This window comes from Pristiophorus japonicus, chromosome 12, assembly GCF_044704955.1.
Source record: "Pristiophorus japonicus isolate sPriJap1 chromosome 12, sPriJap1.hap1, whole genome shotgun sequence".
NCBI classification, from domain to species: Eukaryota; Metazoa; Chordata; class Chondrichthyes; family Pristiophoridae; genus Pristiophorus; species Pristiophorus japonicus.
This window is the reverse complement of record NC_091988.1, coordinates 112,726,365-112,744,991: the sequence shown is the minus strand read 5'-3', so window position 1 is coordinate 112,744,991 and position 18,627 is coordinate 112,726,365. Positions and strand designations below refer to the sequence as shown.

Here is an 18,627-nt window from a genome sequence, read left to right as displayed (position 1 = left end):
CTTCCATTGTTTGCGCTTGGCCTCCACTTGCTTCCAGTAAAGAGACTCGAGGTGTTCAGCGTTTTCCCGGATGCTTTTCCTCCACGTTGGGCGGTCTTGGGCCAGAGATTCCCAGGTGTCGATGGGATGTTGCACTTTTTCAAGGAGGCTTTGAGGGTGTCCCTGAAGCGTTTCCTCTGCCCACCTGGGGATCGCTTGCTGTGTCGGAGCTCGGAGTAGAGCGCTGGTTTTGGGAGTCTCATATCAGGTATGTGGACAATGTGGCCCGTCTATCGGAGCTGATCGAGTGTGGTCAGTGCTTCGATGCTGGGGATGTTGGCCTGAGCGAGAACACTGACGGTGCATCTATCTTGCCAATGGATTTGCAGGATCTTGTGGAGGCAGTGTTGGGGATACTTCTCCAGTGCTTTGAGGTGCCTGCTGTACATAGTCCAAGTCTCTGAACCATATAGGAGGGCAGGTATCACTACGGCTCTGTAGACCGTGAGTTTGGTGCCGGGTTTGAGGGCCTGGTCTTCAAACACTCTCTTCCTCAGGCGACCGAAGGCTGCACTGGCACACTGAAGGCGGTGCTACCGACATTGTCATCAATGTCTGCCCTTGTTGACAGTAGGCTCCCGAGGTATGGAAAATGGTCCACTTTGTCCAAGGCCTCATCGTGGATTTTGATAATCGGGGGGGGGGGGGGGGGGCAGTGCTGTGTGGCGGGGGCAGGTTAGTAGAGGACCATTGCCTTATGGATGTTGAGTGTAAGGCCCATGCTCTCGTACGCTACGATGAAGGTGTTGATGATGGTTTGGAGCTCGGCCTCCGAGTGTGCGCAGACACAAGCATTGTCTGCACAATATACTTTAATGACAGAGGATGGGACGACCTTGGATCTGGTCTGGAGGCGACAGAGGTTGAACAGTTTCCGGTTTGTTCTGTAGATTAGCTCCACTCCAGCGGGGAGCTTGCTGAGGGTGAGATGGAGCATTGCAGCAAGGAAGATTGAGAAGAGCATTGGTATGATGACACAGCCCTGCTCCGGACATTGATTGGGTCTGTGGTGGATCGGTTGGTCAGGATCACGGCCTGCATGTCATCGTGAAGCAGGTGGAGGATGTTGACACACTTTTCAGGGCAACCAAATTTGAAGAGGACGCTCCATAATCCCTCACGGTTGCAGGGAGATTGACAATCCTGGTCTGAGACCGAGAGGGAGAGCTGCAGGAGATGGGAAGCAGCTGATAGTAATGTATGCACACAATGAATGGAACAGGATAAGAATAGGGAGACTGGGAAGGATTCGGCTCGTTACCATCAGTCTTTTCTAACTGGCTGTCACCACACTATGTAAAGGCAATGAAATATTGGCATGCAGAGCAAGAGTGGTGTAGTACGAGATACAAGTTATTGCGGGCTTTCTGATGCACTGGTCCGACCTCACCTGCAGCACTGAAGCCCAGTGTATGAACACTGATACTGGCGGGGAACACTGGCCCAGTGTATGGACACTGATATTGGCGGGGAACACTGGCCCAGTGTATGGACACTGATATTGGCGGGGAACACTGGTCCAGTGTACGAATACTGCTACCGACGGGAAACACTGGCCCAGTGTATGAACAATGATACTGGCGGGGAACCATGGCCCAGTGCACTAATACTGCTACCGATGGGAAACACTAGCCCAGTGTATGAACAATGATACTGGCGGGGAACCATGGCCCAGTGCACTAATACTGCTACCGATGGGAAACACTGGCCCAGTGTATGAACAATGATACTGGCGGGGAACACTGGCTCAGTGTACGAACACTGCTACCGGCGGAGAACACTGGCCCAGTGTACAAACACTGCTACCGGCAGGGAACACTGGCCCAGTGTACGAACACTGACACCGGCGGGGAACACTGGCCCAGTGTACAGGCACTGCTACCGGCGGGGAACACTGGCCCAGTGTACGAACCCTGGTATCAGAGGGGAACACTGGCCCAGTGTACGAACACTGGTATCAGAGGGGAAAACTGGCTCAGTGTACGGACACTGGTATCAGAGGGGAACACTGGTCCAGTGTACGAACACTGGTACCAGAGGGGAACGCTGGCCCAGTGTACGAACACTGGTACCAGAGGGGAACACTGGCCCAGTGTATGATCACTGGTACCAGAGGGGAGCACTGGCCCAGTGTATGATCACTGGTACCAGAGGGGAGCACTGGCCCAGTGTATGATCACTGGTACCAGAGGGGAACACTGGCCCAGTGTATGATCACTGGTACCAGAGGGGAGCACTGGCCCAGTGTATGATCACTGGTACCAGAGGGGAGCACTGGCCCAGTGTATGAACACTGATATTGGTGGGGGAACACTGGCCCAGTGTACAAACACTGTCCTGTCAGAGGTGCCGTCTTTCAGTTGAAATGTTAAACTTGCCCCCTCAGATGGGCGTAAAAAATCCTAAGGCACTATTGATAATGAAGAGCAGGAGAGTTCTCTCTGGTGTCCTGACCAATATTTATCCCTCAACCATCACCACTAAGACTGAGAAAACTGCTGTGGGGACACCTCAATGAGGTACATGATAGTAAATGAATGAACGAGGCAAACCTAGAACAGGACTTTATTGTTAATCAAGTTGAGTGCGAGCAGAGGACATAATTCAAAAAGAATCGTTAGATGGAACTTTTTACTTAACAACAACTTGTATTTAAGAGCAGAGAAGGTTGAGAGGAGATTTGATCATCAGGGGTCGGAACAGAGTAGATCGAGAGAAACTGTTCCCATTGGCGGAAGGGTCGAGAACCAGAGGACACAGATTTAAGGTGATTGGCAGAAGAACCAAAGACGACACGAGGAAATACTTTTTTACTTAGCGTGGTTAGGATCTGGAATGCACTGCCTGAGGGAGCTGGAGGCAGATTCAATCATGGTTTACAAAAGGGAGTTGGATAAGTACCTGAAGGAAAAATAATTGCAGGGCTACGGGGAAAGGGCGAGGGAGTGGGACTGGCTGAGGCGCTCTTGCAGAGAGCCGGCACGGGCTCGACGGGCCGAAAGGCCTCCTTCTGTGCTGTAGCCATTCTATGATTATATATAGTGCCTTTAACATAGTAAAACATCCCAAGATGCTTCACAGGAGCGTTATCAAACAAAACTTGACACCGAGCCACATAGAGATATTGGGACAGATGACCAAAAGCTTGGACAAAGAGAGAGGTTTTAAGGAACAACTTAAAGAGAGAGAGGGTTAAGGAGGGAATTCCAGAGCTTAGGATGTAGGAAGTTTAAGGCACGGCCGCCAATGTAGAGCAATGAAAATTAGGGATGCACGAGGCCAGAATTGGAGGAGCGCAGAGATCTCGGAGGGTTGTTGGGCTGGAGGATATTACAGAGATAGGGGGGATTTTCACATCGATGGTGTTACTGACCAAGTGTCAGCGAGAATGAGTGAAACGGGACTGGTGCGAGTTAGGTCACGGGAGGCAGAGTTTTGGGTGAGTGTGATTAATGTTTGGAATAATGTAGCAGATAAAGGTGTGTTCAGAAGAGTTCAGAATTTTGATGGACTGATGGCCTTTTCTTGTCCTTGACTGTGGTTATGTCACACTGCTCTTTACACACGGCTTGTTACTGGAGCGCTAGGGACTGTGTAAAAAAAAGTTACAGGTTTCTCTGCTGTCCTTAGCCCACGACCTACTCCATTTTAGACAGCACTTGTGACGGAGAGAGCGAAGATATCCAGCTGGGGGAGGGGAGAAGACTCTTACTGAGCCCAAGGTTATAAACAATCAGGCTGCTGGGCCTTGTTTGCTTGTTTCCCACCGGAGGATTGGAGCCATGTCGAGTGAAATCTATCGCACCGTTGATCTCCGAGCTGTGTGGGGCCACAATGTTCTATGTGACATTGTGCACAGAGCAGGGATCCATTCTCTTCCTTATCTCTCAGATGATGTAGGGAATATTTTAAGCAGATGTGAATTCCAGGGGTGTCAGCAGCTCTAATTGATAAGTATAGTGTCCCGGCCTCCCTTTTAGTTGTGGTGTTTTCACCGATGTCGGCCATTGGTTCCCTGGCAGTTGAGGAAGTTAATGATGAGGCTGCGGATCTCCTGAAGCAGATCCAGGTGCCAAGTTACTTCAGTTAGAACCGTGACAGAATCTGGTTCAGCTCCCTTCTGACCCGCCCAGCTAGTTAGGCTGTCAGTTTATAGAGCTGGCCTTGGACCAATGGTTTAGCAGTTTGGAGTGGTCGGATGTGTTTGATCCTCTCCATGGCCTCGCCATTCCCTATCTCTGTAACCTCCTCCTCGAGTCTCGTCACCAAGAGCATGCAGAAACCAGGCACAGGCAGCGGAATGAGTGTGCGGCAAACCAGTCCCACCCTCCCTTTCCCTCAACGACTGTCTGTCCTACCTGTGACAGAGACTGTGGTTCTCATATTGGACTGTACAGCCACCTAAGGACTCATGTTAAGAGTGGAAGCAAGTCTTCTTCGATTCCGAGGGACTGCCTATGATGATGATGAACCTCCTCCATCCCTACAGCCTTCCGAGATCTCTGCACTCCTCCAATTCTAGAATCTTGAGCATCCCCACTTCCTTTTGCCCCACCATTGGCGGCCGTGCCTTCAGCCACTTAATCGCAAGAATTCCCACCCTAAACCTCTCCATCTCTCGACCGCTTTCTCCTCCTCTAAGACACTGATGAAAACCTATCTCTTTGACCAAGCTTCTGGACAGCTATCCTAATGTCCCATCCTTTGGCTCAGTGTCAAATGTTGTCCAAGTACATTTCTGTGAAGCCCGGAAAGGTGGTTTTACTATGTTCACGGTGCTATATAAAGGCAAGTTGTTGACCAGCTGGGCTTGGAGAAGGAGGGAAGCAGACTGGGAGAGTGGATCATCCCAGTGCTCAGCTGCTGGCTGGAGTGGCCCAGGCAGATTGTCTGTCTGTCTGTCTGTCTTGAATGGCCCTCTGTGTAATGGTAGTGTTTTCTGCCCTTGCGTTGCTGATAGATCTGTAGCACTGAGCAGCTGCAACAGAACAACAGGGAAAGGCAACAAAATATGTCATCCAAGTAATTTTAGATACAAGGTCCCAGTGTATTGGCGTGTTACCCATCAGCAAAACTGTAGAGCTGCATCCTTTCCAGTCATAGGTCAACGGATAAATAATTGTTAACATGGTCATTTGTCACAAGCAGTATTGAACCAGATTGATGTCATGGACAGTAAGTAGGAAGGAAGCTGGCTTTAAAGTGCCAATAAAAACAAATCACTGCCTCCATTAGGCGATCAGCTGCCTGCTGATTGGATGCAGGTTCCTCGGTCCTTTCACTCTGATTTGACAGCATCAGCCAATGAGGCCAGCATTGCTTACAGTCTCTCCATTGATGTGTACCTGCTCATCACTTTGCTGGCACGGAGACTACTACTTCACCAACTGCACCTCCTCTCCGGTCAGGTGCAATACAGAGCTCCCGTGACATCAGATGATGCCATGGTCAAATAGCCGATCAACACTGTTTATAAATCAAGAATTGCCAGTTGGGTGAACGACTGGAACAGGGCCCGGCTTGTGAAATTTGTGAAGCTATTACGAATGGGCTGGTCAGTACACAGGATGGACGGTGTACAATGGGCTGGTCAGTGAATACAATGGACTTTACACAATGGGCTGGTCAGTACATATGATGTACATACGGGGGACAACGGACATGATCTTTGCGGCGCAATAACTGCAAGAGATGCAGAGAACAGCACCAACCTTTGCACATGGCCTTCTTTGACCTTACAAGGGCCTTTGATACTGTTAACCGCAAGGGACTAGGGAGCGTCCTCCTCAGTTTCGTCTGCCCCCAAAGGTTTGTCACCATCCTCCGCATGTTCCACAACGACATGCAAGCCCTGATCCTGACCAACAGATCCACCACAGACCCAATCCGGACCAGGGTCAAGCAGGGCTGCGTCATCGCGCCAACCCTCTTCTCAATCTTCCTTGCTGCAATGCTCCATCTCACACTCAACAAGCTCCCTGCTGGAGTGGAACTAAACTATAGAACCAGTGGGAACCTGTTCAACCATCGTCGCCTCCAGGCTAAATCCAAGACCGTCCCATCCTCTGTCGGCGAACTACAGTACGCAGACGGCGCTTGCGTCTGCGCACATTCAGAGGCCGAACTCCAAGCCATCGTCAGCATCTTCAACGAGGCATACGAAAGCATGGGCCTTACACTAAACATCCGTAAGACAAAGGTCCTCCACCAACCTGACCCCGCCACACAGCACTGCCCCCAGTCATCAAAATCCACGGCACGACCTTGGACAATGTGGACCACTTTCCATACCTTGGGAGCCTACTATCAGCAAGGGCAGACATTGATGACAGGGTTCAACACCGCCTCCAGTGCGCCAGCACAGCCTTCGGCCGCCCGAGGAAGAGAGTGTTCGAAGATCAGACCCTCAAATCTGCCACCAAGCTCATGGTCTACAGGGCTGTAGTGATACCCGGCTTCCTGTATAGCTGAGACGTGGACCATATACAGTAGACACCTCAAAGCCGGCTTGATAAAGTGCAACATCCCCACCGACACCTGGGAGTCCCTGGCCAAAGGCCGTCCTAAGTGGAGGAAGAGCATCCGAGAGGGCACTGAGCACCTCGAGTCTCGTCACTGAGAGCATGCAGAAAACAAGCGCAGGCAGCGGAAGGAGCGTGCGGCAAATCAGACTCCCCACCCACCCTTTCCTTCAACCACTATCTGTCCCACCTGTGACGGAGACTGTAATTCCTGTATTGGACTGTTCACTCACATGAGAACTCACTTTTGGAGTGGAAGCAAGTCTTCCTCGATTTTGAGGGACTGCCTATGATGATGATGCTGATGGTCAGTACACAGGATGGACTGTGTACAATGGGCTGGTCAGCACATAGGAGGGACAGTGTACAATGGGCTGGTCAGTACACAGGAGGGACGATGTACAATGAGCTGGTCAGTACTTAGGATGGACAGTGTACAAGGGGCTGATCAGTACACCGGATGGACTGTGTACAATGGGCGGGTCAGTACACAGGATTGACGGTGTATAATGGGCGGGTCAGTACATACGAAGGACTGTGTGGAATGGGCCGGTTAGACTTTAGATGAACTATAAAGGAATCTTTTTGTTTGAATTTATTTCCATATGAGATGCAAGGTGGTTTAGTGTAATGAAAGATGAATGCTGGCCAAAAGCAGACAAATAAATCTAAGTATCACAACAATCCCTCGGCAGTGTCCCCCAACAGCCCACATCCATTACCCACTGTTGGCCTTCAGTGCTGGAGCTCATGGCCCACAGCCCATGTTACTGAGACCTTGAAAACTAAAAATTACTTTCAAATCAATGTTTCATTTGGTACAGTCAGAAATATCAAAAATCAATACTTTGCTCTGCTATTGTTTTACAAATGACATCAGAGACGTATGAATAATTTGAAATAGAATCATTAAGAGATGTAGTGATGGGCACTAATAATTTAAAAATAACTTACACTGACAAACGGGAACTCTATACAGTTACACAGTGAGTGACCCTTACCCTGCTGAATAAACAAGAACTCTGTACAGTTACACTGAGCATGACCCTTACCCTGCTGAATAAACAGTGACTCTGTACAGTTACACGGAGAGTGACCCTTACCCTGCTGAATAAAGGGGGGCAGATTGTGAGTAGTGTGATAACTCTGGTTATGCAGTCAGCAGTGTGGTTTCTCTGTCAGTCTGTACACAGGGTGCACTGTGTGGTATTGTGCCCCTCTCCTGATGAACAGTATGTAACAGTACTGCTCTGTAACAGGTAAATGTGCTTTCATTGCAGTGCAGTGCAACTGACTCGACAATACATGGTTGTCCCTCTGTCTGCCGCACCCATAGTGTCAGGTGTAAGCTTCCAGGTATATTTGGTGGCACTAGCTGCAGTATGTGGGTCTCGCGAAGCTGGCTGTAAACTTAGTAAGATTGCTAAGGCCGGTGACTGGGAAGCCAGATTTTCCCAGGTTTGGTAGCTACCAGCCTCAATGAATCCTGGCCAGTTTGCTTTCGGGGCGTAGATAGTTGTAGGAGCCAGCAACTGTAGTCGAAGTCTGCCTCAATACAAGGGCAGCTGTGGGCCCACACAACTGTGCGTCCTTGGTTCTGCTCTTGGGTAATGCATGGACCCGGTCCATGTCCTTCCTCCCTGGGTCTTTTTGGAACGGCAAAGCCCAACTCCTCTCACAGGATGAAGAAGTGGGAAAGTGATGGGCAATGTTCCCTCTAAGCTGTGCGACCATGCAGGCCCGGGAAGGTCCCGAGCAGGCTGCTCATAAGCTGTTCCCTGGAAGATACTGGCCTGAAAATCCCGGCCTCCCCGGGTCTGTACGGAGTTCCTACAGACCCAGGAAGACATCGGAAAAGCCGGTTTTCAGCATACAAATGCGCATTGCGCTGGAAACCGACTTTTCCGATCATTCGAGCTGGAGCTACACAGATTCTCCGTATCTCTGGAGCGAGGACATTTGCTTGGGCTTGATTGCGGGATTTACCTATATCCTGCCCGGCAATTGTCCTCAAAATTCTTGCGCCTGATAAAGCAGTGACAAAGCCTACTGTTACAGGCGTAAGTTTTTAAAAACATAAATACAATTAAATTAAATTAAACACATTTTATTGTTAAAAAGTCTGCCCACTAAGGTAAGTTTATTTTTAACCCGAATTACAAAACTTTTTTAAAAAATCAGAAAAATATTGTTTTTTTCTAAGGCATTTATTAACTTTAATTTCAATTAATTTTAATTATGTGAAGTCTGTTTTTTATTTTTTATTAGTGTGGTTTTTTTTTCTCATTAATAGCGATGAGAACTGGTAGATCCGGAGTTCCCGTTGCTATTAATGGAAAGCTGTGGAATACTGTACCCGATTGGCTGAGCAGTCACACGTGACTGCATCTTCCATGTGAGAACCTGGAGGACGGGAGCGCGCTTCGCAGCGCGGGAAGAGAAGGCCTCCCCAACGGAATCCAGGGTGCCTCCCGGACCCCCAGGTAAATTCGTAGAAATTCTCCGGTCGGAGGCAATTGCCCACGGGAATCCTCCAACCAGAATTTCCGGGCTAGTACTGTGTCTGCCACGCAGCAATCGGGAAGGTACCACGCACCAACATTTTTTTTTAAGAGGGAACATTGGTGTTGGGTGGAGGCTCGTTCTTCAGAAACATGAGAGAACGTGCATCTATACAGTTAATCGGGAATTCCCAAAACGTTTCACGTCCAGTCAGTTATTTTGAATTACAGTCTCTGTTGTCAGCACCCAATGTTATACACAAGAGTAAGATTGAGGTTTACTAATCCGGACAGGATTCTCCGAGGGAAACACGAGAATCCTGACAGGATTTATGATGGACCGCTGCATCTTGAGTGAAGCGTCAGTGTCAATACTAAAGGCTGGGATAGGGTCATTGACCATGCCTGCTGGCTGTGTGACCACTGTAATCTCTCTCTCTTTTCTTGCAGCCCACCAGTGAGGAAGACCTGTGCCCTATCTGTTACGCTCACCCAATCTCTGCCATCTTCAGGCCGTGTTCTCACAAATCCTGCAAGTAAGTCCAGCCTGAGCTAAACCTGAGGCTAAGTCCTCTTGTACAATCTGTCACCATGTTCAGATACTGATGTTTATCTTGACTATGTACTTTGCAAAGAACTTAACAGCACAGAAACAGTCCATTTGGCCGAATAACTCTGAGCCAGTGTTTATGCTCCACACGAGCCCCCTCCCTTCATCTCACCCATCGACATATCCTTTTATTTATTTCTCCCTCGTGTTTATCTATCTTCCCCTTAAATGCATCTATGCTATTTTCCTCAACCACTCCCTGTGGTAGCGAGTTCCACATTCTCTCCACTTTTTTGGGTAAAGAAGTTTCTCCTGAATTCCCCATTGGATTTCTTGGTGACTATCTTATATTGATGGCCTCTCGTTATGCTCTTCCCCACAAGTGGAGACACTCTCTCTGTATCCACTCTATCAAAACCTTTCATCATTTTAAAGACCTCTATTAGGTCACCCCTCAGCCTTCTCGTTTCAAGAGAAAAGAGACCCAGCCTGTTCATCCTTTCCTGCTATGTTTACCCTCACATTTTTGGTATTATCTTTGTAAATCTTCTCTGCACCCTCTCCAGTGTCTCTATATCCTTTTTATAATATAGCGACCAGAACTGTACACAGTACTCCAAGTGGGGTCTAACCAAGGTTCGATACTGGTTTAGCATAACTTCCCTACTGTTCAATTCTATCCCTCTAGAAATAAACCCTAGTTCTTGGTTTGCTTTATTTATGGCCCTGCTAACCTGTGTCGCAACTTTTAGTGATTGGTGTATTTGTATTCCCAGATCCCTTTGCTCTTCTACCCCATTTAGATTCTTATTTTCCAAGTAATGTGCTTAAAATCCCGTCCTCGCCGGGTCTGTACTGAGTGCGCACTGACCGGTGAGGTCTCGCAGAAACCGGTTTTCAGGCTGCGATGCCCATGCACCGAAAACCGGCTTTTCCAATCTGTCAAGGTTTCTCCGTACAGATCCTCCACATCCTCGGGAGAAGGACATTCACATGGGAGAGATTGGGTTATTTGCCCAACTCATGCCCAGCGACTGTCCTTCAATCTTTTACGCCTGGTAAGAGCAGGCGCAGAGCTCACTTTTACCAGCGTCAGAGTTTTAAAATGTATAAAAATTAAATATAAATACACATTTTTACAGTTAAAAACCCTGTCCATTAAGGTAATTTTATTGTTAACACTATTAAAACACATTTTTAAAAAATTCCAAAAATATGCTTTTTCTAAAATATGCTTTTTCTAAAATATTTAATTAAATTTCATTTTGATTAATTTTAAATATGAGAGGTGTTTTATTTATTTATTCTGTGTTTGGGTGTTTTTCTCATTGTGCGAGCTCCCATTACTATCAAACGGAGTTCCAATTTTTATCAATGAGAATACTGCATCGTCATTGGTTGTCCAGGCCCACGTGACTCCAGCTCCTTTTATGGCCCCGACCTGCCGCTGATGGTCTCTCACAGGTGGAGGGACGTGATCGGGGCCCAGGAGAGGTGAGAGTTTGGGGCCCAGAGGCAGCACGGGCCAGCCCACACTGCGATATGCCTCACTAGGATGGTGCAGCAGAGCTCGTCTCCAGTCGTGTTGGGTAATCCTTGCCACTGGACTAAGACCTAGCTCTGTCAAGCCCGTGTGGTGGCTGGTGTGCAACGGTCACCACACGTTAAAAAAATCCACACACAGGCATCTTCCGCCCTTCAGGATGTAGTTCGGGTCCTTCCTTGAAACACCTGTGAACTCATCCCTTTTTGGTGTGGAAGCAAGTCACCCTCGTTTCGAGGGACCGCCTAAGAAGGAGGTGGTACAGAACTGTTCAAACTAAATTATTTAAATACAAATTTAATTTCATTTAAATAGAAAAGGTCATATAGGGATGGCAATGCAGGTGGTGTGCCACAACTGCAGCATGTGGGAGTTTATGGAGAGCGTTGTGATCCCAGACAATCACGTTGGCAGTAAGTGCCTGCATCTTGAGGAAGCTCAGCTCAGAGTTGAGCTGGAATCTGAGGTGCAGACATTGCGGGGCATCATGGAGGGGGAGAGTTACCTGGATACTTTGACCCAGGAGACAGTCACACCCCTTAGGTCAGGTAGTGGTACAGGTCTGGTGAGTGGTCAGGTACAGGTCTGGTGAGTGGTCAGGGACAGGAGGGTGTGACTGCAACTCGGGCAGGTAAGGGGACCCCAGGTGCAGTGCTGGAGGAGCCTCGACATTTGTCCTTATCCAACAGGTACGAGGTTCTTGCTGCCTGTGTGGATGAGGGAAAAGCCTGCAGGATGGATGAGCAAGCTGACCATAGCAACATGGTGCAGGGGGCCATTCAAGTGGGGCAGTGCAAGGGAATGTAGTTGAGGTAGGAGACCGTATAGTCAGAGGGATAGATTCTGTTCTCTGCAGCTGCAACTGGGAGTTCCGAAGGCTGTGTTGCCTGCCCGGTGCCAGGGTTAAAGACATCTCCTCGCGGCTGGAGAAGAATTTGGAGTGGGAGGGGAGGATCCAGTTGTCGTGGTCCACGTAGGAACCAACAACATGGGTACAACTAGGAATGAGGTTCAGCTGAGGGAGTTTGAGGAGTTGGGGTCTAAATTAAAAAGCAGAACCTCAATGGTAATAATCTCTGGATTGTTACCTGAGCCACGCGCCAATTGGTATAGGGACAAGCAGATTAGAAAGTTAAATGTGTGGCTCAAAGAGTGGTTTGGGAGGTAGGGGTTTTGTGTCATGGGGCACTGGCACCAGTACTGGGGAAAGAGGGAGCTGTTCCATTGGGACAGGCTCCGCTGGAACCAGTGTCCTGGCGAATCGAATAACTAGGGCAGTAGACAGGGTTTTAAACAATGAAGGGAGGGTGGGAGGATTCAGGAACGAGTACATTTAAAAGCAGCAAGGGAAAAGTCAAGACTCTCGAGCAGAGCAGAGTTTTGGGTAAAAATAAGCAGCGTGAGTCAGGAAGGGACAGAGAGAGTAACAAGGATAACAAGGCATCAGTGACTAAGGTGACATCAGGGAAAAATATAAAAAGTCAAAGCTAAAGACACTATATCTGAATGCATGAAGCATTCGCAACAAAATAGATGAATCAGTAGCACAGATAGAAATGAATAGGTTTGAACTAATAGCCATTACAGAGACATTGTTGCAAAGTGACCAAGGTTGGGAACTAAATATTCCAGGATACTTAATTTTTAGAAGAGAAAGGCAAAATTGAAAAGGAGAAGGGGTAGCCCTGATAAAGGATGGGATAAAGACAGCAGAGAGAAAGGATCTTGGCTCCGAAAATCAAGCTGTAGAATCAGTTTGGGTGGAGCTAAGAAACAGCAAGGGGCAGAAAACATCGATGGGAGTTGTTTATAGACCCCCAAACAGTAGTGGTACTGTAAGGCACAGTAATCATGGGAGACTTTAATCTACATATAGACTGGGCAAACCAAATTTGTAGTAATAGCGTGGAGGACGAATTCATGGAATGTATACAAAATGGTTTTATAGATCAGTATGTTGAGGAACCAACTTTGTGTCTCTTCACGGAAGAAAATGCAAAAAACCTCCTGGAAATAGTGGAGAACCAAGGGTCTAGCGAGAATGAGGACTGAAAGAAATTAGTATTAGTAAAAAAAATAGTACTGGAGAAATTAATGGGACTGAAAGCCGATAAATCCCCTGGCCTACATCCTCGGGTTTTAAAAGAGGCTATAGAGATAGTGGATGCATTGGTTGTTATCTTCCAAAATTCCATAGATTCTGGAACGGTTCCCACGGATTGGAAGGCAGCTAATGTAACCCCGTTATTTAAGAGAGAAAACGGGGAACTACAGATCAATTAGCCTGTCATCAGTAGTAGGTAAAATGCTAAAATCTATTATTAAGGCATTTAGAAAAGAATAATAGGATTGGGCAGAGTCAACACGGATTTATGAAAGGATGTTTGACAAATCTGTTAAGAGTTTTCTGAGGTTATAACTAGCAAAATGGATAAGGGGGGAACCAGTAGATGTGGTGTATTTGGATTTGGATATACTTGCTATAGAGGGAGTGCAACAGTGGTTCACCAGACTGATTCCTGGGATGGGGTGATTGTCCTATGAGGAGAGATTGAGTAGACTAGGCCTATATTCCCTAGAGTTTAGAAAAATAAGTGATCTCATTGAAACATACAAAATTCTTACAGGGCTTGACAGGGTAGATGCAGGGAGGATGTTTCCTCTGGCTGAGGAGTCTAGAACCAGGGGTCACAGTCTCAGAATAAGGGGTCGGCCATTTAGGACTGAGATGAGAAGAAACTTCTTCACTGAGGGTGGTGAATATTTGGAATTCTCTACCCCAGAGAGCTGTGGAGGCTCAGTCTTAGAGTATATTCAAGACATGATTGATATTAAGGGAATCAAGGGATATGGGGACAGTGCAGTAAAGTGGAATTGAGGTCGAAGATCCCATGGTCTTACTGAATGGCGGAGCAGGCTCGAGGGGCCGAATGGCCGACTCTTTCTCCTATTTCTTATATTTTTGTTTTCTAAATGTTTTTCTATTACATCTTTGAATAAAGATTCCAATATTTTGCATCAAGACCTTAGACATTTCAGTTAGGACACCTCTGAGCCTTCTCTCCAGTGCAAACATTCCCAGCTGCTGCAGTCACTCTTATATCACAGATCTCAGTTGACTTGCCCTTTGCTGTCCCCTCTCCAATGCCTGGGATTCTTTCTCATAACACAAAGACCAAAACTGGACCTGGTACTACCCAGAGCTGGGGCCAAACCAGTGCTCACAATCACTTTCTGAGATCTGTGCCCTATCCATCTGGCTCTACAGCCAAAGATCCTCTTTGCTTTCTACACTGCTGTTACACCATGTGCTAACACCTTCAGTGATGCATCCAGCAGTACCCTACATCACCCTCCTGTGCCCATTTTGTTCATATTGCCTTGCCCCTCCCTATGTCTGTAACTTCCTTCAGCCCTACAGCTATCTGGGAACTCTGCGTTCCCCCAGTTGTGGCCTTATGTCCATCCCAATTTACTTTCACCATCATTGGTGGTCGTGCCTTCGCCATCTAAGCCCTATGCTCTGGAATTCCTTCCCTAAACCTCTCCGCCTCTCTACCTCTCCATTAAGATGCTCCTTAAAACCTACTTCTTTTGGTCATCTGCCCTAATAACTCCTTCTGTGGCTCAGTGCCAATTGTTTGTCTGATTTTGCTCCTGTGATGCGCCTTTGGGATATTTACTATGTTAAAGGTGCTATAGAAAGGCATGTTGCTATCTTTTCCCACTTTTGTGATTTTGCATTCATCCACATTAAATGAAGTCTGCAACTAACGTGCCCAACTCCCCAATTTATCTCGATCCTACTGTGTTGGATCGTTCTGTTCCCTGTTGTTTGCAGTCGTTCCCAGTTTGGTATCCTCTGCAGACCTGGAGTTTCTGTCCCCAGGCCATTATTACCAGCACCGGCCCCATGTACCGATCCCTCAGACACCCCTCTAGTCGAGGTTGCAGCCCCTCTCACACACCCCTAACCCCACCCACTCCTGCCTGCTTCTCTTTGGCTGAAAATGGTATATTTTGAGTTCATGTTGTTAAAGGGACAGCTATAAAAAGGGGATTTACTCTGCATTTGCCACACCCATCCAGCCCCTGCACTGTACCCCCCCCCCCCCCGCCGCCCTATGTGTTTTGCTCCCCTCACCTTGATTGCCAAATAAACTCAGTAAGTGAAATATCTTGTCCTTCAGTTGTGTAGCATAGACAAGGTGGCACAGAGAAGACTCCCACTTTAATGCACTGTGTGGAAAGCTGTAAGCAACGTTCTTGTGTGTGGAATATTTCATGGTATTTGGGAAGCAGTGATGGTTCAGCTCTGAAGGTTTGCTTGGTGTTGCACTACACGGTGAGAAGGAATATACATAAAGGAAGCAGTGCGATTAATTTTAACTCTTGCTATTGTCCTTTCAGAGCCTGCATCAACCAGCATCTGATGAACAATAAGGATTGTTTCTTCTGCAAGGCCACGATCACAGCAGTCGATGATTACACAAAGCCATCCACCTCCTCCTCCTAGTCACCACTGATCTGCTGCGCCTGCTTTCCAACACTGAGGGTAATGAGATGCTGCTTCAGGACATTAGGGACTGTGCCTCCTGCAGGGATTGGAATGATCGATATCCGTTGTTTACAAAAGGGAATCATCCTTGGCGCTTAACTGAGCGGTGATACGCTTGTTAGACTGTGCTATTTAATTTCAAATATTGATCGCTAGTGACTGAGGTTAATGTGTTCTGAATGGCAATTAACAGATTGGGTTTCACCATGTCCTGTCCATCACTGACACACTACTCTTGTGTCTTAGCCATGACTGGCACCCGGGTCCTAATGCCTACCCTGTACCAGCTCGTGAGACAAAAACTGGGGTCAAATGACGTTTAAAATTGTTTGAAAGAAATGGGAAAGGAAACAAATATTGGATTATTTGGTGTTAACAAGAGTGAGGCAGGGGTTTGGAACAAGCAGTTCATTATCCTGTAACCTGTGAGAAGACATCCTCCTGTGTATAGCGATTATGTCAGGCTCTCAGGTACAGGTTCCTTTAAGAGCTGCGTCAATTCCTTTCACCAAGCATTTAGGTTTTTGTCGGGAACTTTTTATCACCAACAGAACTCCGATAGTTGTTGGTCAGCTGGATGATGCAGTGTCCTACCTTATCCTGGATTGGATTTTATAACACCGCGCCACTTAGAAAACCATGGGAAGCACTTCTTTCAAATGTGAGGGCTCTGCCAAGTGTCCTGAGCAGTATTTCTGGAGAATCCAGCGTGGAAACGGTGTCCTTCCGTGCTTCCTGCTTGTCCCATTGCCTTACTGGAGCCAGGTTTCACAGCTTGGGTCCCATTGAAATGGGCTGGAGCTTTCCCTTTAAATTCAGTGTACTTGATATCCAGCACCTGGCCCAGGCTCGGGACACTGCCAGACTCTGCCGTTTGCTGGTATCACCGAGTTGCCTGATGGTGAAATCAGTGAACGGTCAGGATCAGTGTTTGCAAACCTGTCCCGTGATGTCACCGCACTTTGCCTGTGCCCATGTGACATCACTGGAGTGCCAACTTCCCCAACCCTCCGCTCTAGTTCCCGTGTCCCTCGGACTTGCGTCCTCTGGTATTTTTCTCATCCATTACGCCACCTTTTAGTGTGAATTCTGAGATGTTTACCTAACCCATGAAAATCTTGAGTTAGGACTGACACTGGATAACACGTGAGTCATTGTCCTGTGTGTCCATAGCTGGACTGGCACTGGGTAACATGAGTCAGGGTCCCGTGTGTCCACATCTGGATTGACGGTGGATAACACGCGAGTCAGAGTCCACATGTTCCTGTATTACTTTGAAACAATAAATGGTCACATTTTTTACAACTGTTTACCACAGCAGAACAATACAAACCTCCCTATAGAACATCCTTAACACCAGTGAGGAGGTTAATCCTGTCAGTTATTCTATGCCTCTTGGAATTGCCGTCACATCTCTGTCCTAAGGATTCTGGGTTGATGTTGTGATTGAGGTCTAGTGCATCTTACACAAAGATGTTGGAAGATCCTAGAAGCTTCTCCAGCTCCCCGTTTGTGAAATATTAGTCAGTGGGTCAAACTTGGCCAGCTTAAAGCAGCAAGTTCTAAAAGTTTAAAAAAAAAAACAATTGTGGGAAAAAATGTGCACAATTGAGTGGCCGTCAGCAGAAAGGAACTATGTAACTGCCCCATGGGAGTTATGCAGCTTCAATTGCTGCCAAACTCTCATTACTCGGCTCGGCGACTGAGATGGGAGATACAAACATATGTATATGGGAGTTTCCAGGCTGCTTAACGTGTGGCCCCTCTGAATCTTAATGATCTCTCCCTCTTCATTCATCAAACTGGACCATACCCAAGTCACACCAGGAACTGCAGAGACAAATGCTCAAACTCAGTCAGCCCACAACACACATTTTGCCAAAAACCTCACCGTGCAGCAGATGTGATGTTGTGGCCCAGCCCAGTGCTGCTGGGTTTGATTTAAAGTTAGAACTTAGTGTCACTGTGTGAAATGTTAAGAGGACAGTGCACTGCTCCAGTACCAGTTGTAACTCGCTGTGCCAGCTATAGACGGGCAAAGGCATTAGGTTGAACAGCTGACTTGTCACAGACAAAAATGCAGCAGAGCTGAGGGTTATCTGTCGGTAGTCAGTCTGACTACATCAACTCTCAAAGCACCCGATAAAATATTTGAGGTTTTACATTTAGTGAAAGAAAAGAATGAATATTGTGACTAGCCATGTGGTCCCAGCACAAAGTCGACACATTTGGAGAACTGCTAATCCCCTATTTGGGAATCCCTGAATGGGTTTGAACTTCAGGTTTATTTTTTACAAAAAGAGAATTCCACAAAGTTATTTCAAACGTGATTATTAAATGGGAGGGGCACTAGGACCCTGCTATATTGATGTTCGGTGTGTTAAAGGTGCGGGAAGGCCCTTCCGGCCACCTCATTGAAGGTGCATGCAGTGCGAGAGTCCGTGAATCCTGCTTTTAATACTTTTACTGGGATTCCCTTTGGTTGGGGATGTGGGGAGTGCGTGAAGCCACTGCTTGTGTTGAAGTTGATGGACAGTTATTGTGTGTGAGTTTACCTGCAAACCTGAGCATTAAAGTGATTTATCCATCAGTCTCGAGGCCTGTTTCACAGTTTGTACAGTAAGCTATCCCTACAGGATCCCTCCCCCACCAGCCAGACCTGGTTTCCCCATTACCAACATCATCCTCAAATTCCCAACAGTGTGCACCAGAATCAGACTTCACTGGAGCAGTCAAGCACTAAGGATATCCTGCTCGAGCTAATGTAATGCAGCCTGTCCACTCACTCACTGTACAACCACATTGTGTGTTTCTGGAGGTCGGCCGAGATGATGTGCTTGAACTCACAACCGTTAATGCTAGCGCTCGCTTCGGAGTCTGAGCCAAGCTGTGGGCAATGGTTTCTGACACACTGT

At 47.5% G+C, this 18,627-nt stretch overlaps 1 protein-coding gene across 1 annotated transcript in view; it reads left to right on the top strand.

The window, feature by feature from the left end:
- The window catches only part of LOC139276840 (E3 ubiquitin-protein ligase RNF123), a 413,881-nt gene extending 395,577 nt beyond the window's left edge, over nt 1-18,304 (top strand). The window contains exons 32-33 of the mRNA XM_070894838.1: nt 9,512-9,597; nt 15,565-18,304. Of these exons, the coding sequence (XP_070750939.1) occupies nt 9,512-9,597; nt 15,565-15,670 (192 nt within the window). The 3' untranslated portion in view covers nt 15,671-18,304. The remainder of the gene's footprint in view (nt 1-9,511; nt 9,598-15,564) is intronic.
- Nucleotides 18,305-18,627: the final 323 nt, after the last annotated feature.